Here is a 22,088-nt window from a genome sequence, read left to right as displayed (position 1 = left end):
GGATTAATATGCTTCATTTTTCAGGTTTGTTGTTCATGGTTTAACAACTGGAGAGAAATATATTTTCCGTGTGAAGGCTGTTAATGCTGTGGGGGTCAGTGAAAATTCTCAAGAATCAGAAGCTATATCAGTCCAGGCAGCTCTGAGTAAGTATCTCCCAATTATTTTTTGTTTTTGGAAAATTGCAATTATTAAAGAAAACAATGCCTCATCTAAAACGGACACCATGTTAAATGCAATATAAAAATGGAAGGTGAGGTCATTCCTGTGTGCATATTAGTCCAAAGTGGAATCTTCGTCTGACCTCTGTTTATTTATTGTAGATGCTACACTGCAGATTAGGATAAGGCAATAATATTATCCTGTTAATTTTGTTTATGTTTAAACGAATAAACTTAAATGTTGCATGTTGTTAGATTAATCAGTCTACCCCCCATTACACGTTTTACCTTAATTTTGTTTCATCCGGTAATAGAAGTTATCAGCTGAAAGAATCGGTGAGTGATGCGGAAACAGGCATTTCCCTCCCTGCATTCTGCTGCTAAAAGCGGGTGAAATGTGCAGGGGAGATTTGAGAGATAATGGTGAAAAAATGCAAAGATTGGTATTGAAATACCAATCTTCATATAGTTTTCCAGATGTTTTAAGGGCAGTCTTGGAACTGTGGTTCTTGTAACCTTAAACCATTGTTATCTACAATATTGGCATTTCCAAGGTGGTATTCCTGCATTATATAATATGTGGGAAACTTTTTAGCTGTAAACTGGTCGCTTGCATAAGCTCTCACGATACTTAGGCCCTTGTAGGAAAGTACCATCTTGCCTGGCATGTTACCCCCATTTTTCACTGTATATATGTTGTTTTAGTTGTATGTGTCACTGGGACCCTGTTCACCAGGGCCCCAGTGCTCATAAGTGTGCCTGAATGTGTTACCTGTGTAGTGACTAACTGTCTCACTGAGGCTCTGCTAATCAGAACCTCAGTGGTTATGCTCTCTCATTTCTTTCAAATTGTCACTGACAGGCTAGTGACCAATTTTACCAATTTACATTGGCTTACTGGAACACCCTTATAATTCCCTAGTATATGGTACTGAGGTACCCAGGGTATTGGGGTTCCAGGAGATCCCTATGGGCTGCAGCATTTCTTTTGCCACCCATAGGGAGCTCTGACAATTCTTACACAGGCCTGCCACTGCAGCCTGAGTGAAATAACGTCCACGTTATTTCACAGCCATTTTACACTGCACTTAAGTAACTTATAAGTCACCTATATGTCTAACCTTTACCTGGTAAAGGTTGGGTGCTAAGTTACTTAGTGTGAGGGCACCCTGGCACTAGCCAAGGTGCCCCCACATTGTTCAGGGCCAATTCCCCGGACTTTGTGAGTGCGGGGACACCATTACACGCGTGCACTACATATAGGTCACTACCTATATGTAGCTTCACAATGGTAACTCCGAATATGGCCATGTAATATGTCTATGATCATGGAATTGCCCCCTCTATACCATCCTGGCATAGTTGGCACAATCCCATGATCCCAGTGGTCTGTAGCACAGACCCTGGTTCTGCCAAACTGCTTTTCCCGGGGTTTCACTGCAGCTGCTGCTGCTGCCAACCCCTCAGACAGGCAGCTGCCCTCCTGGGGTCCAGCCAGGCCTGGCCCAGGATGGCAGAACAAAGGACTTCCTCTGAAAGAGGGTGTGACACCCTCTCCCTTTGGAAAATGGTGTGAAGGCAGGGGAGGAGTAGCCTCCCCCAGCCTCTGGAAATGCTTTCATGGGCACATTTGGAGCCCATTTCTGCATAAGCCAGTCTACACCGGTTCAGGGACCCCTTAGCCCTGCTCTGGCGCGAAACTGGACAAAGGAAAGGGCAGTGACCACTCCCCTGACCTGTACCTCCCCTGGGAGGTGCCCAGAGCTCCTCCAGTGTGCTCCAGACCTCTGCCATCTTGGAAACAGAGGTGCTGCTGGCACACTGGACTGCTCTGAGTGGCCAGTGCCACCAGGTGACATCAGAGACTCCTTGTGATAGGCTCCTTCAGGTTTTGCTAGCCTATCCTTTCTCCTAAGTAGCCAAACCCTCTTTTCTGGCTATTTAGGGTCTCTGTCTCTTGGGATTCCTTAGATAACGAATGCAAGAGCTCATCCGAGTTCCTCTGCATCTCTCTCTTCACCTTCTGCCAAGGAATCGACTGCTGACCGCGCTGGAAGCCTGCAAACCTGCAACATAGTAACAAAGACGACTACTGCAACTCTGTAACGCTGATCCTGCCGCCTTCTCGACTGTTTTCCTGGTGGTGCATGCTGTGGGGGTAGTCTGCCTCCTCTCTGCACTAGAAGCTCTGAAGAAATCTCCCGTGGGTCGACGGAATCTTCCCCCTGCAACTGCAGGCACCAAAAAGCTGCATTACCGGTCCCTTGGGTCTCCTCTCAGCACGACGAGCGAGGTCCCTCGAATCCAGCAACTCTGTCCAAGTGACTCCCACAGTCCAGTGACTCTTCAGTCCAAGTTTGGTGGAGGTAAGTCCTTGCCTTACCTCGCTAGACTGCATTGCTGGTAACCGTGACTTTTGCAGCTACTCCGGCCCCTGTGCACTTCCGGCAGAAATCCTTTGTGCACAGCCAAGCCTGGGTCCACGGCACTCTAACCTGCATTGCACAACTTTCTAAGTTGGTCTCCGGCGACTTGGGACTCATTTGTGTAACTTCGGGTGAGCACTGTTTCACACATCCTTGTAGTGCCTGTTTCTGGCACTTCTCCGGGTGCTACCTGCTGCTAAGAGGGCTCCTTGTCTTGCTCGACATCCCCTCTACCTCTTGGTTCAATTTGCGACCTCCTGGTCCCTCCTGGGCGACAGCAGCATCCAAAAACGCTAACCGCATGATTTGCAGCTAGCAAGGCTTGTTGGCGTTCTTTCGGCGGGAAAACACTTCTGCACGACTTTCCAAGGCGAGTGGGATCCGTCCACCAAAGGGGAAGTCTCTAGCCCTTTTCGTTCCTGCAGAAACCTCAGCTTCTTCTGCCCAGTAGAAGCTTCTTTGCACCCGCAGCTGGCATTTCCTGGGCATCTGCCCATCTCCGACTTGCTTGTGACTTTTGGACTTGGTCCCCTTGTTCCACAGGTACCCAAGATTGGAAATCCATCGTTGTTGCATTGTTGATTTGTGTCTTTCCTGCATTATTCCTCTAACACGACTTCTTTGTCCTTAGGGGAACTTTAGTGCACTTTGCACTCACTTTTCAGGGTCTTGGGGAGGGTTATTTTTCTAACTCTCACTATTTTCTAATAGTCCCAGCGACCCTCTACAAGGTCACATAGGTTTGGGGTCCATTTGTGGTTCGCATTCCACTTTTGGAGTATATGGTTTGTGTTGCCCCTATCCCTATGTGTCCCCATTGCATCCTATTGTAACTATACATTGTTTGCACTGTTTTCTAAGACTATACTGCATATTTTTGCTATTGTGTATATATATCTTGTGTATATTTCCTATCCTCTCACTGAGGGTACACTCTAAGATACTTTGGCATATTGTCATAAAAATAAAGTACCTTTATTTTTAGTATAACTGTGTATTGTGTTTTCTTATGATATTGTGCATATGACACTAGGTGGTACTGTAGTAGCTTCACACGTCTCCTAGTTCAGCCTAAGCTGCTCTGCTAAGCTACCATTATCTATCAGCCTAAGCTGCTAGACACCCTATACACTAATAAGGGATAACTGGGCCTGGTGCAAGGTGCAAGTACCCCTAGGTACTCACTACAAGCCAGTCCAGCCTCCTACATTGGTTGTGCAGTGGTGGGATAAGTGCTTTGAGACTGCTTACCCCTCTTGTCATTGTACTTTTCATAAGAGAAAAATATACAAAACAAGTTCAGTGTATATACACATTGCCAAAAAGTTTTGCATTTCCTCTTTTCACTCTTTTCTAAGTGCTGAAAAGTACTGCTAACTTTCTAAAAAGTTCTAAAAAGTTTTAAAAGTTTTTTTCTCTGTCTTTCTAAAAGCTCTGACAAACTTTTTCTATCACTTTAACTCTCTCTAAAAATGTCTGGCACAGGCCAAAATGTTGACCTGTCTAAGATTGCATATGACCACCTTAGCTGGAAAGGAGCAAGGAGTCTCTGTATAGAGAGAGGTTTGAGTGTAGGGAAGAATCCTTCCTTGGAATTGTTACTTAACATGCTTAGAGAACAAGATAAGGCTAAAAGTGCCCCATCTGTTGAAAAAGTAGCTAATGGTTCCCAATCTGATCCAGGGACTCCCCCAGGAAAAGATTCAGGAAAGAAACTTCTCAGCCTACCCAATACTAGACAGTCTAGCATAGTTGGTACAGAGGTTGAATCACACCATACTGATGGTGTGCTCTCACATTATACTGTTAGCCAAGCTGTTAGGGTGCCCTCTGTAAGGGACAGGTCTCCTTCTGTCCATTCTCACCATACTTCTGTTTCAAGGAATGTCCCTCCCACCCACCCTGATGACAGATTGTTAGAAAGGGAGCTCAATAGATTGAGAGTGGAACAAACCAGACTGAAGCTCAAGAAGCAACAGCTAGATTTGGATAGACAGACTTTAGAAGTAGAGAAGGAGATACAGAAACTGGGTTTAGAAACCCATGGTGGCAGCAGCAGTATTCCCCATAGCCATCCTGCAAAAGAGCATGATTCCAGGAATCTGCATAAGATAGTTCCCCCTTATAAGGAGGGGGATGACATTAACAAGTGGTTTGCTGCACTTGAGAGGGCCTGTGCTGTACAGGATGTCCCTCAAAGGCAGTGGGCTGCTATCCTATGGCTATCATTTAGTGGAAAAGGTAGGGATAGGCTCCTTACTGTAAAAGAAAATGAATCTAATGATTACAAAGTTCTTAAGAATGCACTCCTGGATGGTTATGGCTTAACCACTGAACAATACAGGATAAAGTTCAGAGAGACCAAAAAGGAGTCTTCACAAGACTGGGTTGATTTCATTGACCATTCAGTGAAGGCCTTGGAGGGGTGGTTACATGGCAGTAAAGTTACTGATTATGACAGCCTGTATAACTTGATCCTGAGAGAGCATATTCTTAATAATTGTGTGTCTGATTTGTTGCACCAGTACTTGGTGGACTCTGATCTGACCTCTCCCCAAGAATTGGGAAAGAAGGCAGACAAATGGGTCAGAACAAGGGTGAACAGAAAAGTTCATACAGGGGGTGACAAAGATGGCAACAAGAAGAAGGATGGTAAGTCTTCTGACAAGGGTGGGGACAAATCTAAAAATGAGTCTTCATCAGGCCCACAAAAACACTCTGGTGGGGGTGGTGGGCCCAAATCCTCTTCTAATCAAAACAAGGAAAAGAAACCATGGTGCTATTTATGTAAAATAAAAGGCCATTGGACAACAGATCCCAGTTGTCCAAAGAAAGGCACCAAGCCTCCTACCACTACAACCCCTACTGCTACACCTAGTGTCCCTACTAATAGCAGTGGTGGTGGGAGCAAACCTACTAATAGCCAATCCAAGGGAGTAGCTGGGCTCACTATTGGTAACTTAGTTGGGGTTGGCCTTGTTAGGGAGGCCACAGAGGCTGTGTTAGTCTCTGAGGGGGCTATTGATTTAGCCACCTTAGTTGCTTGTCCCCTTAATATGGATAAGTACAAGCAACTACTCCTAATAAATGGTGTTGAGGTTCCGGCCTACAGGGACACTGGAGCCAGTGTGACTATGGTCATAGAGAAACTGGTCCACCCTGAACAACACCTACTTGGTCACCAGTACCAAGTAACCGATGCTCACAACAACACACTTAGCCACCCCATGGCTGTTGTAAATCTCAACTGGGGGGGGGTTACCGGTCCAAAGAAAGTTGTGGTAGCTTCAGATTTACCTGTAGACTGTCTATTAGGGAATGATTTGGAGACATCAGCTTGGTCAGATGTGGAGTTGGAGGCCCATGCAGCAATGCTGGGCATCCCAGGGCATACTTTTGCTTTGACAAGGGCTCAGGCCAAAAAGCAAAAAGGACAGGGAAGCTTGGATCCTGGAACAATGGACCAAGTGCTCCCTAAAGCTAGGGCTAGTAGAAGCAAACGACTTCCTACTATCCCTCCCTCTACAGTGGATTCTACTTCTGAGGAAGAAGAATTCCCTCCCTGTGCAGAACCTACACCAGAGGAGCTTCAAGCAGACACTGCTGAGCTTTTGGGTGAAGGGGGGCCTGCCAGGGAGGAGCTGAGTGTGGCACAGCAAACCTGTCCCACATTAGAGGGTCTCAGACAGCAAGCTGTCAAACAAGCTAATGGGGATGTCAGTGACTCTCACAGAGTTTACTGGGAGGACAACCTCTTGTACACTGAGCATAGGGATCCTAAACCTGGAGCTGCCAGGAGATTAGTGATTCCTCAGGAGTACAGAAAGTTCCTCCTAACTCTTGCCCACGACAATCCCCTAGCTGGGCACCTGGGACAAATGAAAACTTGGGACAGACTTGTTCCCTTGTTTCATTGGCCTAGGATGTCTGAGGACACAAAAGATTTTTGTAAGTCCTGTGAAACCTGTCAAGCCAGTGGCAAAACAGGTGGCACACCAAAGGCACCCCTTATTCCACTGCCTGTGGTTGGGGTTCCCTTTGAAAGGGTAGGGGTTGACATAGTTGGCCCCCTTGACCCTCCTACTGCTTCAGGCAATAGATTCATCTTGGTGTCAGTGGACCATGCCACAAGATACCCTGAAGCTATTCCTTAAGGACCACTACAGCTCCTGCAGTGGCAAAGGCCCTCCTGGGAATATTTTCAAGGGTGGGCTTCCCAAAGGAAGTAGTATCAGACAGGGGACGCAATTTCATGTCTGCATACTTAAAGGCCATGTGGAAGGAGTGTGGTGTAACTTACAAGTTCACAACACCCTATCATCCACAAACAAATGGACTGGTGGAGAGATTTAATAAAACTCTCAAAGGCATGATTATGGGTCTCCCTGAAAAACTCCGCAGGAGATGGGATATCCTTCTACCATGCCTCCTTTTTGCCTACAGGGAGGTACCCCAGAAAGGAGTGGGCTTCAGCCCCTTTGAACTTCTTTTTGGACACCCTGTTAGGGGTCCACTCACACTTGTAAAGGAGGGTTGGGAACAACCTTTAAAAGCTCCTAAGCAGGATATTGTGGATTATGTACTTGGCCTCAGATCAAGGATGGCTGAGTACATGAAAAAGGCTAGCAAAAACCTTCAGGCCATCCAAGAACTCCAGAAGCAATGGCATGATCAGAAGGCTGTTTTGGTTCAGTACCAACCAGGGCAGAAAGTGTGGGTCTTGGAGCCTGTGGCCCCAAGAGCACTCCAAGATAAATGGAGTGGACCCCACACAATTGTTGAAAAGAAGGGAGAAGTCACCTATTTAGTTGACTTAGGCACTGCCAGGAGTCCCCTTAGGGTGCTCCATGTCAACCGCCTGAAACCCTACTATGACAGGGCTGATCTCACCCTGCTCATGGCAACTGATGAGGGACAGGAAGAAGACAGTGATCCTCTACCTGATCTCTTCTCTTGCACAGAACAAGATGCTCTTGTGGAAGGTGTAGTTTTGGCTGATTGTCTTACTGCTGAGCAGAAAGACCATTGCATAAATCTCCTAGATCAATTCTCTGAACTCTTCTCTACTGTGCCAGGTACCACTTCTTGGTGTGAGCACACTATAGATACTGGAGACAGTTTACCTGTCAAAAGTAAGATCTAGAGGCAGCCTGACCATGTCAGAGGTCCAGAAAATGTTAGAACTAGGAGTGGTTGAGCACTCTGAAAGTCCATGGGCTTCTCCTGTGGTACTTGTACCAAAACCCCATTCCAAAGATGGAAAGAAGGAAATGCGGTTTTGTGTAGACTATAGAGGTCTCAACCTGGTAACCAAAACTGATGCTCACCCTATACCCAGGGCAGATGAGCTCATAGATACACTGGCATCTGCCAAGTATCTAAGCACTTTTTATTTGACTGCAGGGTATTGGCAGATCAAATTGTCAGAAGATGCTAAACCTAAAACTGCATTTTCAACCATTGGAGGACATTACCAGTTTACTGTAATGCCTTTTGGTTTGAAAAATGCACCTGCCACTTTTCAAAGGTTGGTGAACACAGTCCTGCAAGGGCTGGAAGCTTTCAGTGCAGCATATTTGGACGATATAGCTGTCTTTAGCTCCAGCTGGGATGATCACCTGGTCCACCTATGGAAAGTTTTGGAGGCCCTGCAAAAGGCAGGCCTCACTATAAAGGCTTCAAAGTGCCAGATAGTGCAGGGGAAGGTGGTTTATCTGGGACACCTTGTTGGTGGGGAACAGATTGCACCACTTCAGGGGAAAATCCAAACAATTATTGATTGGGTTCCCCCTACCACTCAGACTCAGGTGAGAGCCTTCCTAGGCCTCACTGGGTATTACAGGAGGTTCATTAAGAACTATGGCTCCATTGCAGCCCCTCTTAATGACCTCACATCCAAGAAAATGCCTAAAAAGGTATTATGGACAGCAAACTGTCAGAAAGCTTTTGAGGAGCTGAAGCAGGCCATGTGCTCTGCACCTGTCCTGAAAAGCCCTAGTTACTCTAAAAAATTCTATGTCCAAACTGATGCATCTGAATTAGGAGTAGGGGCAGTCCTATCACAACTTAATTCTGAAGGCCAGGATCAACCTGTTGCTTTTATTAGTAGGAGGTTGACCCCTAGAGAAAAGCGTTGGTCTGCCATAGAGAGGGAGGCCTTTGCTGTGGTCTGGGCTCTGAAGAAGTTGAGGCCATACCTGTTTGGCACTCACTTCATTGTTCAGACAGACCACAAACCTCTACTTTGGCTAAAACAAATGAAAGGTGAAAATCCTAAATTGTTGAGGTGGTCCATATCCCTACAGGGAATGGACTATACAGTGGAACATAGACCTGGGAGTAGCCACTCCAATGCAGATGGACTCTCCAGATATTTCCACTTAGACAATGAAGACTCATCAGGTCATGGCTAGTCTTATTGTCCTTCGTTTGGGGGGGGTTGTGTAGGAAAGTACCATCTTGCCTGGCATGTTACCCCCATTTTTCACTGTATATATGTTGTTTTAGTTGTATGTGTCACTGGGACCCTGTTCACCAGGGCCCCAGTGCTCATAAGTGTGCCTGAATGTGTTACCTGTGTAGTGACTAACTGTCTCACTGAGGCTCTTCTAATCAGAACCTCAGTGGTTATGCTCTCTCATTTCTTTCAAATTGTCACTGACAGGCTAGTTTTACCAATTTACATTGGCTTACTGGAACACCCTTATAACTCCCTAGTATATGGTACTGATGTACCCAGGGTATTGGGGTTCCAGGAGATCCCTATGGGCTGCAGCATTTCTTTTGCCACCCATAGGGAGCTCTGACAAATCTTACACAGGCCTGCCACTGCAGCCTGAGTGAAATAACGTCCACGTTATTTCACAGCCATTTTACACTGCACTTAAGTAACTTATAAGTCACCTATATGTCTAACCTTTACCTGGTAAAGGTTGGGTGCTAAGTTACTTAGTGTGAGGGCACCCTGGCACTAGCCAAGGTGCCCCCACATTGTTCAGGGCCAATTCCCCAGACTTTGTGAGTGCGGGGACACCATTACACGCGTGCACTACATATAGGTCACTACCTATATGTAGCTTCACAATGGTAACTCCGAATATGGCCATGTAATATGTCTATGATCATGGAATTGCCCCCTCTATACCATCCTGGCATAGTTGGCACAATCCCATGATCCCAGTGGTCTGTAGCACAGACCCTGGTACTACCAAACTGCTTTTCCCGGGGTTTCACTGCAGCTGCTGCTGCTGCCAACCCCTCAGACAGGCAGCTGCCCTCCTGGGGTCCAGCCAGGCCTGGCCCAGGATGGCAGAACAAAGGACTTCCTCTGAGAAAATGGTGTGAAGGCAGGGGAGGAGTAGCCTCCCCCAGCCTCTGGAAATGCTTTTATGGGCACATTTGGTGCCCATTTCTGCATAAGCCAGTCTACACCGGTTCAGGGACCCCTTAGCCCTGCTCTGGCGCGAAACTGGACAAAGGAAAGGGGAGTGACCACTCCCTTGACCTGTACCTCCCCTGGGAGGTGCCCAGAGCTCCTCCAGTGTGCTCCAGACCTCTGCCATCTTGGAAACAGAGGTGCTGCTGGCACACTGGACTGCTCTGAGTGGCCAGTGCCACCAGGTGACGTCAGAGACTCCTTGTGATAGGCTCCTTCAGGTGTTGCTAGCCTATCCTCTCTCCTAAGTAGCCAAACCCTCTTTTCTGGCTATTTAGGGTCTCTGTCTCTTGGGATTCCTTAGATAACGAATGCAAGAGCTCATCCGAGTTCCTCTGCATCTCTCTCTTCACCTTCTGCCAAGGAATCGACTGCTGACCGCGCTGGAAGCCTGCAAACCTGCAACATAGTAACAAAGATTACTACTGCAACTCTGTAACGCTGATCCTGCCGCCTTCTCGACTGTTTTCCTGGTGGTGCATGCTGTGGGGGTAGTCTGCCTCCTCTCTGCTCTAGAAGCTCCGAAGAAATCTCCCGTGGGTCGACGGAATCTTCCCCCTGCAACCACAGGCACCAAAAAGCTGCATTACCAGTCCCTTGGGTCTCCTCTCAGCATGACGAGGGAGGTCCCTCGAATCCAGCAACTCTGTCCCAGTGACTCCCACAGTCCAGTGACTCTTCAGTCCAAGTTTGGTGGAGGTAAGTCCTTGCCTCACCTCGCTAGACTGCATTGCTGGGAAACGCGACTTTTGCAGCTACTCCGGCCCCTGTGCACTTCCGGCAGAAATCCTTTGTGCACAGCCAAGCCTGGGTCCACGGCACTCTAACCTGCATTGCACGACTTTCTAAGTTGGTCTCCGGCGACGTGGGACTCCTTTGTGTAACTTCGGGTGAGCACCATTTCATGCATCCTCGTAGTGCCTGTTTCTGGCACTTCTCCGGGTGCTACCTGCTGCTAAGAGGGCTCCTTGTCTTGCTCGACGTCCCCTCTACCTTCTGGTCTAATTTGCGACCTCCTGGTCCCTCCTGGGCCACAGCAGCATCCAAAAACGCTAACCGCACGATTTGCAGCTAGCAAGGCTTGTTGGCGTTCTTTGGGCGGGAAAACACTTCTGCACGACTTTTCCAGGCGAGAGGGATCTGTCCACCAAAGGGGAAGTCTCTAGCCCTTTTCGTTCCTGCAGAAACCTCAGCTTCTTCTGCCTAGTAGAAGCTTCTTTGCACCCACAGCTGGCATTTCCTGGGCATCTGCCCATCTCCGACTTGCTTGTGACTTTTGGACTTGGTCCCCTTGTTCCACAGGTACCCAAGATTGGAAATCCATCGTTGTTGCATTGTTGGTTTGTGTCTTTCCTGCATTATTCCTCTAACACGACTTCTTTGTCCTTAGGGGAACTTTAGTGCACTTTGCACTCACTTTTCAGGGTCTTGGGGAGGGTTATTTTTCTAACTCTCACTATTTTCTAATAGTCCCAGCGACCCTCTACAAGGTCACATAGGTTTGCGGTCCATTCGTGGTTCGCATTCCACTTTTGGAGTATATGGTTTGTGTTGCCCCTATCCCTATGTGTCCCCATTGCATCCTATTGTAACTATACATTGTTTGCACTGTTTTCTAAGACTATACTGCATATTTTTGCTATTGTGTATATATATCTTGTGTATATTTCCTATCCTCTCACTGAGGGTACACTCTAAGATACTTTGGCATATTGTCATAAAAATAAAGTACCTTTATTTTTAGTATAACTGTGTATTGTGTTTTCTTATGATATTGTGCATATGACACTAGGTGGTACTGTAGTAGCTTCACACGTCTCCTAGTTCAGCCTAAGCTGCTCTGCTAAGCTACCATTATCTATCAGCCTAAGCTGCTAGACACCCTATACACTAATAAGGGATAACTGGGCCTGGTGCAAGGTGCAAGTACCCCTAGGTACTCACTACAAGCCAGTCCAGCCTTCTACAGCCCTGATGTATTTTGTTAGTTTGCGCCGCTTTCGCGTCAATCAATGACGGTAATGTGGCGCAAAAAAAGTATAAATCAGGGCCTTAGATCCTGATTACAAGCTAATGCAAATATGAGTTCGCAAAGGGATTCTACCGAATACATATGGGGAAAAATCCTGTGAAAAGCCCAACTATGGAGAATTTCGTACTTTAAATACCAATTACTTATGTTATCCGTTATTTCTAAATGACAATCTATAAATAGCAGATATTTACTGCACCCAGTAAATACATCTTTCTCATGTAATAGTACCTACTAAGTGAAATAAATGCTTCACACCCTTCTGGCCTACAGGGAATCATGGTCTCCCATTTAACAAGATTATAATTCTCTTCTAAGTGTTTTACAGTTATCAGTATGTTCCTGTAAGCTGTTTAGGCAAATCACCTCCGTTCTTCTCCCTACCAGTTGGATTGGCCAATGACAGTGTCAACCGTCAACTAAAATTACTTCTTATAAATACTTGCTTGTCGATTGTTTTAACACTTATAAGGGAATCACTATTGTGCAAAGAGCGGTATCCCTTTGTTTGAGGTTCCTTCTCCTCGAGTGCAAACATAAACATCACATCTGTGGAGGTAGGCTAGACCTATTATATTAACAAGCTAGGATTTTACGTCTAGGAGATACAAGCGTGTTACATGGTGGTTTTCACTGATTTGTTATGTAACAGCCCAAAACATCCATCAATACAAAGATCCCTAGACAGTGACTTGAAAGTAAATAAACAATCAAGCTTCCACAGCACTACATCTCCCCTTATTGTTTCCCTAGATGTTATGCATCGTGTTACTACATTTTCCCTGCAAGCCAGCTTTAATGTTGTTCCTTGGATTTAACTCTTTGTCAAGCTCAATTGTTTCCCCTTTTGTGTAGGGAAGGATCTTTCGGTTAGATTTAACTCCTTGTCAAACTCAATTGTTTCCTTTTCTTTGTAGTAAAGTATGTTTTAGTGTGTGGCCCTTTCCTAAACTATGGGAACAACTCACAATTTCCTGAGCATGTCGCCATGTTAATGCATTTAGGGCCAGATGTATCAAGGAGGCCTTTTGCGAGTTGAAAATAGCGATTTTTAAGAAATCGCTATTTCTGATTCGCAAAATGCAATGTATCACAGTTGCGAATCGGTAATAGCCATTTCTTAAAAATCACAAATGCTATTACCAAATCGCAAATTGCGATACCGGCCCCATTCGCATCTATGGGCCTGTAGGCCCATATCTGTGAATTTTTTGCATTTTAAAAATTGCGATTTCTTAACCAGAAATCGCAATTTTGGAAATGCAAAACCCCAGGGTGCTGGGGGCCTAAGGCCCCCTCTAGCTGCACCCCAAAATAACTTTTTGCAACATGTAAGGTGCACGCATGCCAAAAGGGCATGTGTGCTTTACATGTAAATTTTAAACATGTATTTTAAATGCATTTTTAAAATTTGCACATGGTTACCACCAGGTTCGACCTGGTGGTAAATAGCGATTCCTAAATGCCCTAATCACATTTAGGAATTGCTACTTAAATGTGCTTAGAAATCGCAAATAAGGATTCCTTATTTGCGATTTCTTATTTAGAGAGTCGCAATTTGCGACTCTCTAAACAGGGTCGCAATTTTAAGGAATCGCTATTTTAGCGATTCCTTAAAATTGCGTTCAGAATGTCTTTCATACATTCTGAAATGGCTTTTTGCATTCGCAAAAGGGCATTCGCACCGTTTGCGAATGTAAAAAGCTTTGATACATCTGACCCTTAGACAATAGGGCTGAGAAATGTTGAAAAGTGTCTCTCTTGTGATCTTTCTCATAATTATCAATAATACTCAGTTTCTTGACAGCAGATAGCAAAGTTTTCAGTATGGGAGTTTTTTTGCTCTCCTTAATGATGTTTTGAGCGAAATATAACCATCAGCGTATATCCAGTTTCAAAGCCAAGAGGAAAACATTTTCATGAGAAAATACAGTAGTGCATGAACATAGGAAAGTGTGAAAGCCAAGAGCACGACCTGGGCTAATAATCGGGTTGTAAACAGGACTTTCACTTTTAGTACAGAGGACTACTTGAATTATACCTTGCATGGATAATCTCCACATCCCTCTCCTTCTGTAACTTCTTTGTTTGGCTAAATCATCCCAATCCCTTGTTCCAGGGACATCTCTGTTTCTCACCTTTGCATTGTGTTCTAATTGTGCTACTGTGTCACTTCTATGTCAAGGTAATAGTATCCTCAGGGCTCTACTTATCTATCAGGGTACGCTTCAGTTTTAGTGGCTGTTTACTCTCGCTGCTTTACCTGTGGTTAATTCCCCTCCCAGTTTGTTTCATATTGTATCATTGACAGCTTTTTTAACTATTACTCTTGGTCTATGATTGATTGACTTTTCAATATTCATGTGGCTTGCACATTCATTTCCCTCTTTTCTATGTGGAAGAACCTCATCCCAACCTATCCTCAGCCTTTAGGAGTTAGGTAACTCTACGTAGTGAGGCTGAATAAAGTACCATCGCTATCCAGACCAACAGCCTTCTGTGAGCCCACCACCACTCTCTTGTCACCGTCAGCTCAGGGTGGCAGTGGTTGTACACTTTTATCAAAGGCTACTGCAGCCCTTGTATTCAGGCAACTGTGTCGTGGTCTCATTGCAAAGCACATAACCCAGATATATTCTTTTGCTTATCTTCCATTCCACCAGCCTGTCTCCCACTTATTCACAGCTCCAATTCCTTTGACCTTGTAGCATCTAACCTCACAGCTGCACTCCTTCTTCAATAATGGATAACACTTCAGACCACAGAGAATTTAGATATGAGATTCTATAGATGTTAGCTCTGCTAATCACTCTTTCATTTGACACTGGATTCATTTCCCCAGGCACTAAGTAAGAGTTTCATCAGTATTCCAAGACTTCCCACACTGCTGCCCCAGATACCAGGGCCTAGAAAGACTTACAGATCCCAGACCATTCTTTCCCTCCAAACACCCATGCGTCCAGTAAGCTTAGCATTGGCACCAGGAGGTCAGTGAACCCTTGCTCTCTGTGCACCTACTCCATATTCTGAAACCTTCAACATTCCTCTTCCCACATCCTTGGGTCTTTATGACTGACCTCCAAACTGATACTTTCCCATGTACAGTATTTATGTGGCACCATAGATCTAGAACTTGTGATCATTATAAATGGGTGTAATGCTGGGCTCTGTCATCCACTCGTCTTTTCAACATATTCATCACAGTTATATCACCATGCTCTAGAAGATCACAATGATTTGCATCATTTGAATGAATCTTATATCAATCTGCTTTATTCTACTCCTATAAATCACTGATGTTTCTGTTCTGTGTGAACCAATGGTCCTAAGCCAACAATGCTGATGTAGATGGAAGCACAGCCTTCACCCATCACCCTTGCCTGAAGTGATCCAGTAGTTATTGTTGATTGGCTCTGTGACTACAGTATTTCATAGTGATTTTTCTGGCAGCAGCCCTTGTAAAAATAAATCCATAGGTTTACATTTACTCAAACGATTGAAGCACAATGAATGCACCTACAACTGAGCCTATTTCAAATACATCATACTCATGCTAGGTGTTGGGAGATGTAGAGAATGGCTAGCTGCAATTTCTCAGATCGAGCTGAGAGATGCAGGTTTGGAAAACATGAACTGGGTTCAAACTTTATTCCTAGAGTGATGGGTTATCAATCAGTACAGTATTGTGTAAGTGAAACAATAGAAAAGGATGTGAGGCTTGTGTTCAGGATCAAAACCTTTGAGTGCAAATGCATGTGAAAAGAAGAAAGATTGAATTATAGCACTGAATGGATACCCTATATAAATTAATTTGAAGGAAGCAAACTCCCTCTTGCAAATGTAGTACAATATTTGACACATAAGGACTGTACTTTAGCCAGATTTTCGAATGCCTGTTACTAAATTTAGGGAAAATAATTGCATGTAACTCTGCTGTTCCCTAAGACAGGCAATCATCACAAACATCAGAATCAAACATTGAACAATTCACATATTTTGGCCAACTGTCCTTTAATATTCGCTATCTTTATCCAGATGTAATCTTGGAAGAAATCTTTGCAAATAGCCATAAGAATGCTGACCAACGAAGTATCAGACTTTTCGAGAGGAAAAGAAACAGAGCTAATAAATATAGAACAGGTCCTAACTATCAGCCTTGGTTAGAAAGCTGCTGTGGGCCTTCTCCATCTTTTTGCAAATTCCAACACACTGGCCCACATTATGTTACTAAAATGTCTGAATAAATGGGGAGTGTGTAAAGAACAACCTTGGATGTTTTTTGTATCTTGACACATTGCACAAGTAGTGCTGTTTGGAGTATCTTATGGATTCTCCCTCAAAAGACTAATTTTAGCATCTTTATGTCCATCCATCACAGGCAGTATGGGTGAACTGGGGGCATTTCCCCAAATATGTGGAAAATGTGCAACTTTCCATAACATGTGAGAAAGACTTGAAGCCCCAGGAAAACATCAGCAAATGATTTGATGTTGTATTTTACTCAATGAAACATTCCTTCTCTTGTGTGAATAAGAATAACTGGAGATTCTAGTTCTGGGGAGCAGATCCCAATATTTAGTAATGACTCAGTAGACCTGAGGAAGTACCAGCAAGGCCACCAAAGGTAAATAACCTGGAAATCATGTTCAAAACAGAACATCTGCACCAATATAGATGCTTTGTGAAAAGTGTCTGACTCTTCAATTTGTTCATCTTGTGAAACTGGCAAAAGTCTGGTGGTGGCATTAATGGGAAGCAATAATATATGTTATTCTGGGATGCCAATAATATCCACCAGCAGGCTGCAAAGATGACATACCAATTCCACTAAAAAATATTTAAATCTATGGAAATATGGAAAGATATTTTGAAGGAAGTCATAAAGGCACGTCACTGGATCCATGTCTAACCAAAGATCACATTAAAATCACTGTGTTTCTTACCTGATGGCTAATGGAGCAAACACCATAAATTGTATTATGTTGTAATATTTATATGGTGCTTATTACCCCTATGTAGGATAATGAAGCACTTGCCTCTATTGGTAGCAAACTGCAATATGTAAAGTGTATGGCTGGGTATTGACAGGTTAAATCCTTATGAAAAGAAACACTCCTGAAAAGACCACCTGCAATTGTGTGATTCATGCTAGCGTCATGAACTCCATCCCCTGTAGTGAAATGGGAGACCTCATCAGTTAAGGATTCTTCCCTTATGTCAGCATTAGCCACCAGTTTGTGGCCTATCTAAAAACAGAAAAATTCCCTGTGGTAACTTGGTGCTGAAATGAGTCTATGTGGAATGTGACGTATCACATTTCACTAAAACTTCTAAGTGGGTTTGTTCTAATAAGAATGTTATGTTTTGAAATGAGAACCGGTGCTTGGCTGATGAAGATGTCTGGGATGTTTCTCCTAAATCATATGTCTTAATAAACCATCATACACCTCTCAGGGGTCGGGGAAGATCCTTATCAGTGACAGGGAAGGAATTTCCTGTCACTGATAGTGGCTACCGCCATAGTTTTCGTAGCAGTAGGGAGGGCTCGAAAACCATGGCGGTAGGCAGGGTCATAATCCCGTGGGCGGGCTAGTGATGGCCACCTGACTGGAGACTGAAGTCTCCAGCCTGGTGGCTGTTACCACCGTGGCGGACGGAGTGGTACATTGGCGGTTTGGCTTGAGCCAAACCGCCAATGTCATATTGTGGGGAAAAGTGCTGCCAGCCTGTTGGCAGTACTTTTCTCCATAATATCACTGTCTGCCAGTGTCGTAATGAGGGCCTTAGTGTATCTGACAAGCTCCATGTATCATAGAAATTGATGCATTGTGACGCTGGAGTGGCCATTATAAATACTTTGGATGTTCCCCATTAGGATTCATTAATGGCACAATGATCTTGATGACAGGCACAACTTAACCATGTTTGCCTGCATTGTCGAAGTCTGGGTGACAGGCACACCTTTACCACTTTGACAGTACCGCTTTCTCAGAATAAGCCTGTTGATGGCGCATACGTCTGCTGTGATGCGCACACAATATACAAGTGTGTTTAGTTATTTCTGAAGTGTTGGTAATGCACTCAAACGTAAAGGAAATTTAGAAGTTCCTTAGTAGATATCATGCTTGGGGTCACGCTCTATTGAGGTGTATTAGTTATACACACATTTTATTGACATAGAAGATTTTATAGTTACAAAATCTTGACAGTGATACGCATACATTCTGTAAGCGTATCATAGACTATCAAAGCACTAACTGTGATATACACACATTGCAAATGTAGTATAATTTACGTTTCTTGACATTTTTCTGTGTAAACATTACAATTCCTGAATATTGAGAAATGCAGTTCTTATGGTATGATATTACAATTGTAGTAGCATATTTTAGTGTATACCCCTTTTCTTATATGAACACCTCTGTTACAATGCGGAATGTCACTGCACCTCCATTTTTCCTGTCTAGTCCTGGAGTACCATCCATCAAGTGAAATATGTGGAAAAAAGTATTTGAACGATTTGCTAGGGTTTGTGGCACCACATATGGTGTAGATAGAAGAACAGAACTTTTGCTTCACTAACTTCATCCTGAGGACAGGAAGTCTTTGATCACCTTCCAGATGTGCCAGACAATGAAGCTGTAGATCAAAATATGTACTAGACACACATAATGAATCTAGTCTTGCACTGTTAACCAAAAGAGCGCACAATCCTTGAACACTACTATTTTGGAAAGAGGGTTTAAATTGAAGGGGACTCTGCAGAAATGTATGATACAGAACATAGACATTTAGCATCCTCATGCAAGTTTGGCTCCTTATTGTATGAAAGAATCAGGGATCAGTGTAGGAGGCTGGCCTGGTTTGTAGTGAGTACCTTGGGTACTTACACCATACACCCGGTCCAGTTATCCCTTATTAGTGAAATGCAGTAGTGTTCTAGCTGCTTAGGCTGAAAGAGGTAGCTATAGCAGAGCAGCTTAGTCTGAACTAGGAGACATGCAAAGCTCCTGCAATACCTCTTATAGTTACACAGTACTTATAAACAAATAAAGACAATACTTATAAAAAATAAAGGCAGTTTATTTGGGTGACACAGTACCAAAAATATCTTAGAGGGAATACTCCTTCTGGAGGTAAGTATTATACACAAAATATACAGTAGACACCAAAATAAGGCAAGTAATTAGTCATTGGGCAGTGCAAACAATAGGAAATGCTATAGAATGCAATGGGAGAAAATAGGTCTAGGGGCAACAGAATACTAAGAAAGTGGAATGCGAATCACCCCACCCCAGATCCCAGAAAAGCAGGAGTAAAGTACTGCAAGTTTCCTTAGGGCACACTACACCTCGTGACTGGAATTATTGCAAGAACAAACAACAAACAATGGATTTCTGGACCTGAAGGCCTGCAAAAGAAGGAGACCAGGTCTAGAAGGCGAAAGAAGTTCCAGGAAGGACAGGAGCCCTTGCCAACCCAGAGGAGTGTGCAAAAGAAGAGTCCCCGGTTGGATGAAGATTGCAGAAATGCACCCTAGGAAGATGCCAGTGGGTTCCTGCGTGATGCAAAGGAGGTCCCACGTCGAGAAGATGTATACAGGCAAGTTTTGGTGCTGGATTCCTACAACAAGCCTTGGTTCCGTCAAAGTCGTGTTTTGCATCAACTAGGCGCTATCTGGACCCAGGAGGGACCTGGGGGCCTCAACTTTGTGTGAAGAGTAAGAGGGGGCTATCAGCACTTCAGAGAGCCCTCAGAGCACCAGATAGCACCCATGGGTTTTCCAGGACACAGGGACAAAGGGAGTGCAAAATGCAGTTGGTGCAGCACTACAAAAGAAGGTCCCACGCCACTGGAGACCAACTCAGCGAGTTGAGCATCACAGGATAGAGTGCTGGGGACTTCGTCCAGGCTGTGCATGAAGGAATTTTGCAAATAGTGCACAGAAGCCTTCGGAGGTGAAGAAGACGTGGTGCACAGCGGTACTGTCATTCTGTGGGAAGGCAAAGTCTGACCTCCTCCAAATTGCAACAGCAGTACCTCAGGACAGTCTGTTTTGATGGGATCCACCCTCTGTGTTCCAAGGAGCATGCTCGTCACCAGGAGAGGAGTCCAAGAGAACCAGTCGTCGACTTAGAAGGCGCCTGAGTGAGTAGGTGAGTGACTCCATCACCCCCTGGCAGATTTCTTTGTCCTTGTGGTGCAGGGTGAAGACAGGGAGTCCTCAGAGCGTGCACACCAATGAAACTGTTGCAGTTGCTGGCTGGAGCTGAAGTTGCAGAAGAAAAGTATCCCTTGTGGATACCTTATTGCTGATACAGTGGTTCCTGGAGCAGGCTGCGGTTTATCCGGGGTCAGAGGATGAAGTAGTAGTTGCAGAGGATTCCTGCTGGAAACTTGCAAGTAGAATCTGAAGAGAACCCACAGGAGAGACCTTAAATAGCCCCAAGAGGGCGATTAACTACCTTATTAGGTAAGAACCTATCAGGTGGGGTCTCTGACGTCACCTGCTGGTACTGGCCACTCAGAGCCCTCCAGAGTGCCCTCACACCTTGCAAAGCAAGATGGCTGAAGTCTGGGACACACTGGAGGAGCTCTGGACACCACCCCTGAGGTGGTAATGGACAGGGGAGTGGTCACTCTCCTTTCCTTTGTCCATTTTCACACCAGAGCAGGAACAAGGGGTCCCTGAACTGTTTTAAACTGGTTTATGCAAGGAGGACACCCTCTGTGCCCTTCAAAGAATTTCCAGAGGCTGGGGGAGGCTGCCCCTCCCCACCCTGTAACACCTATTTCCAAAGGGTGAGGGTGTAACGCCCTGCTCCCAAAGGAAATGCTTTGTTCTGCCTTCCTGGGACTGAGCTGCTCAGACCCCCAGGGGAGCAGAACCCTGTCTGTGAGGTGGCAGCAGCTGTAGCTTCAGTGCAAGCCTCAGGGATCTGGTTTGGCAGTATTGGGGGTCCATAGTGGAAGCCCCAGAATGCATGGAATTGGCTCCCCAATACCAGATTTGGAATGGGGGACAATTCCATGATCTTAGACACCTTACATGGCAATATTCGGAGTTACCATTGTGAAGCTACATATAGGTATTGACCTATATGTAGTGCACGCGTGTAATGGCGTCCCCGCACTCACAAAGTCCCGGGAAATGGCCCAGAACTATGTGGGAGCACCTTTGCTAGTGCAAGGGTGCTCTCACACTTAGTAACTTTGCACCTACCCTTCAGCAAGTGAAGGTTAGACATATAGGTGACTTATAAGTTACTTAAGTGCAGTGAAAAGGGCTGTGAAATAACATGTGCGTTATGTCACGCAGGCTGCAGTGGCAGTACTGTGAAAGGGTTTGTCTGAGCTCCTCATGGGTGGCAAAATAAATGCTGCTGCCCATAAGGATCTCCTGGATCTAGGATCCCAGGTACCATATACTGGGGACTTAGTAGGGGGGTCCAGTATTCCAATTGAAATTGGTAAATGAAGTCACTATCCTATAGTGACAAATTTAAAAGCAGAAAGAGCATAAGCATACAACAACAACAAAAAATAAATCTATATATATATATATATAGATCTATATATGTAGATATAGCTATGTACATGGATACATCTATAGATAGATCTTTTGTCTAGTGGCAGTTTTAGTGCCATAAAGAAGCGCAGAAGGTTTATATGCCTACTGCAAAGAGCAAATCTGTATTTTATGTCAATAGCTGAGTACATTAGTAAAGTCATCCATTACCTGCGCTATAATACAAATGAAATGTATGTGCAGGGCGACTATGGAGAGATGAAGGGCGCTTTTGCTGGGTGGTAATGAGGGAATCCAAGGAGGAGGGAGTGGGAGCACCAATAATGATTGTTGGACTGGGCGCAGGAGGTGCTAAAGACTGTGACGAATGGTATGTGACAAGGTGTTTTTTGAGTGTCTTAAAAGAACGTGCTGATTGAGGGAAGAAGCGCAGGTAAGGTGGCCTCTACTGTTGCACGTATCTCACACACACCATTGATTTTGTGACTGTCTACATAGGCTAGTG

The 22,088-nt window shown here is 44.8% G+C and overlaps 1 protein-coding gene across 1 annotated transcript in view; it reads left to right on the top strand.

Annotated features, from left to right (window-relative positions):
- The window catches only part of MYOM2 (myomesin 2), a 571,331-nt gene that overhangs the window by 249,407 nt on the left and 299,836 nt on the right, over positions 1-22,088 (top strand). The window contains exon 17 of the mRNA XM_069235814.1: positions 25-146. Coding sequence (XP_069091915.1) covers positions 25-146 — 122 coding nt within the window. The remainder of the gene's footprint in view (positions 1-24; positions 147-22,088) is intronic.

This window comes from Pleurodeles waltl, chromosome 5, assembly GCF_031143425.1.
Source record: "Pleurodeles waltl isolate 20211129_DDA chromosome 5, aPleWal1.hap1.20221129, whole genome shotgun sequence".
Lineage (NCBI taxonomy): Eukaryota > Metazoa > Chordata > Amphibia > Caudata > Salamandridae > Pleurodeles > Pleurodeles waltl.
The sequence above is the reverse complement of the archived record's forward strand: the minus strand, read 5'-3'. Positions and strand labels throughout refer to the sequence as shown.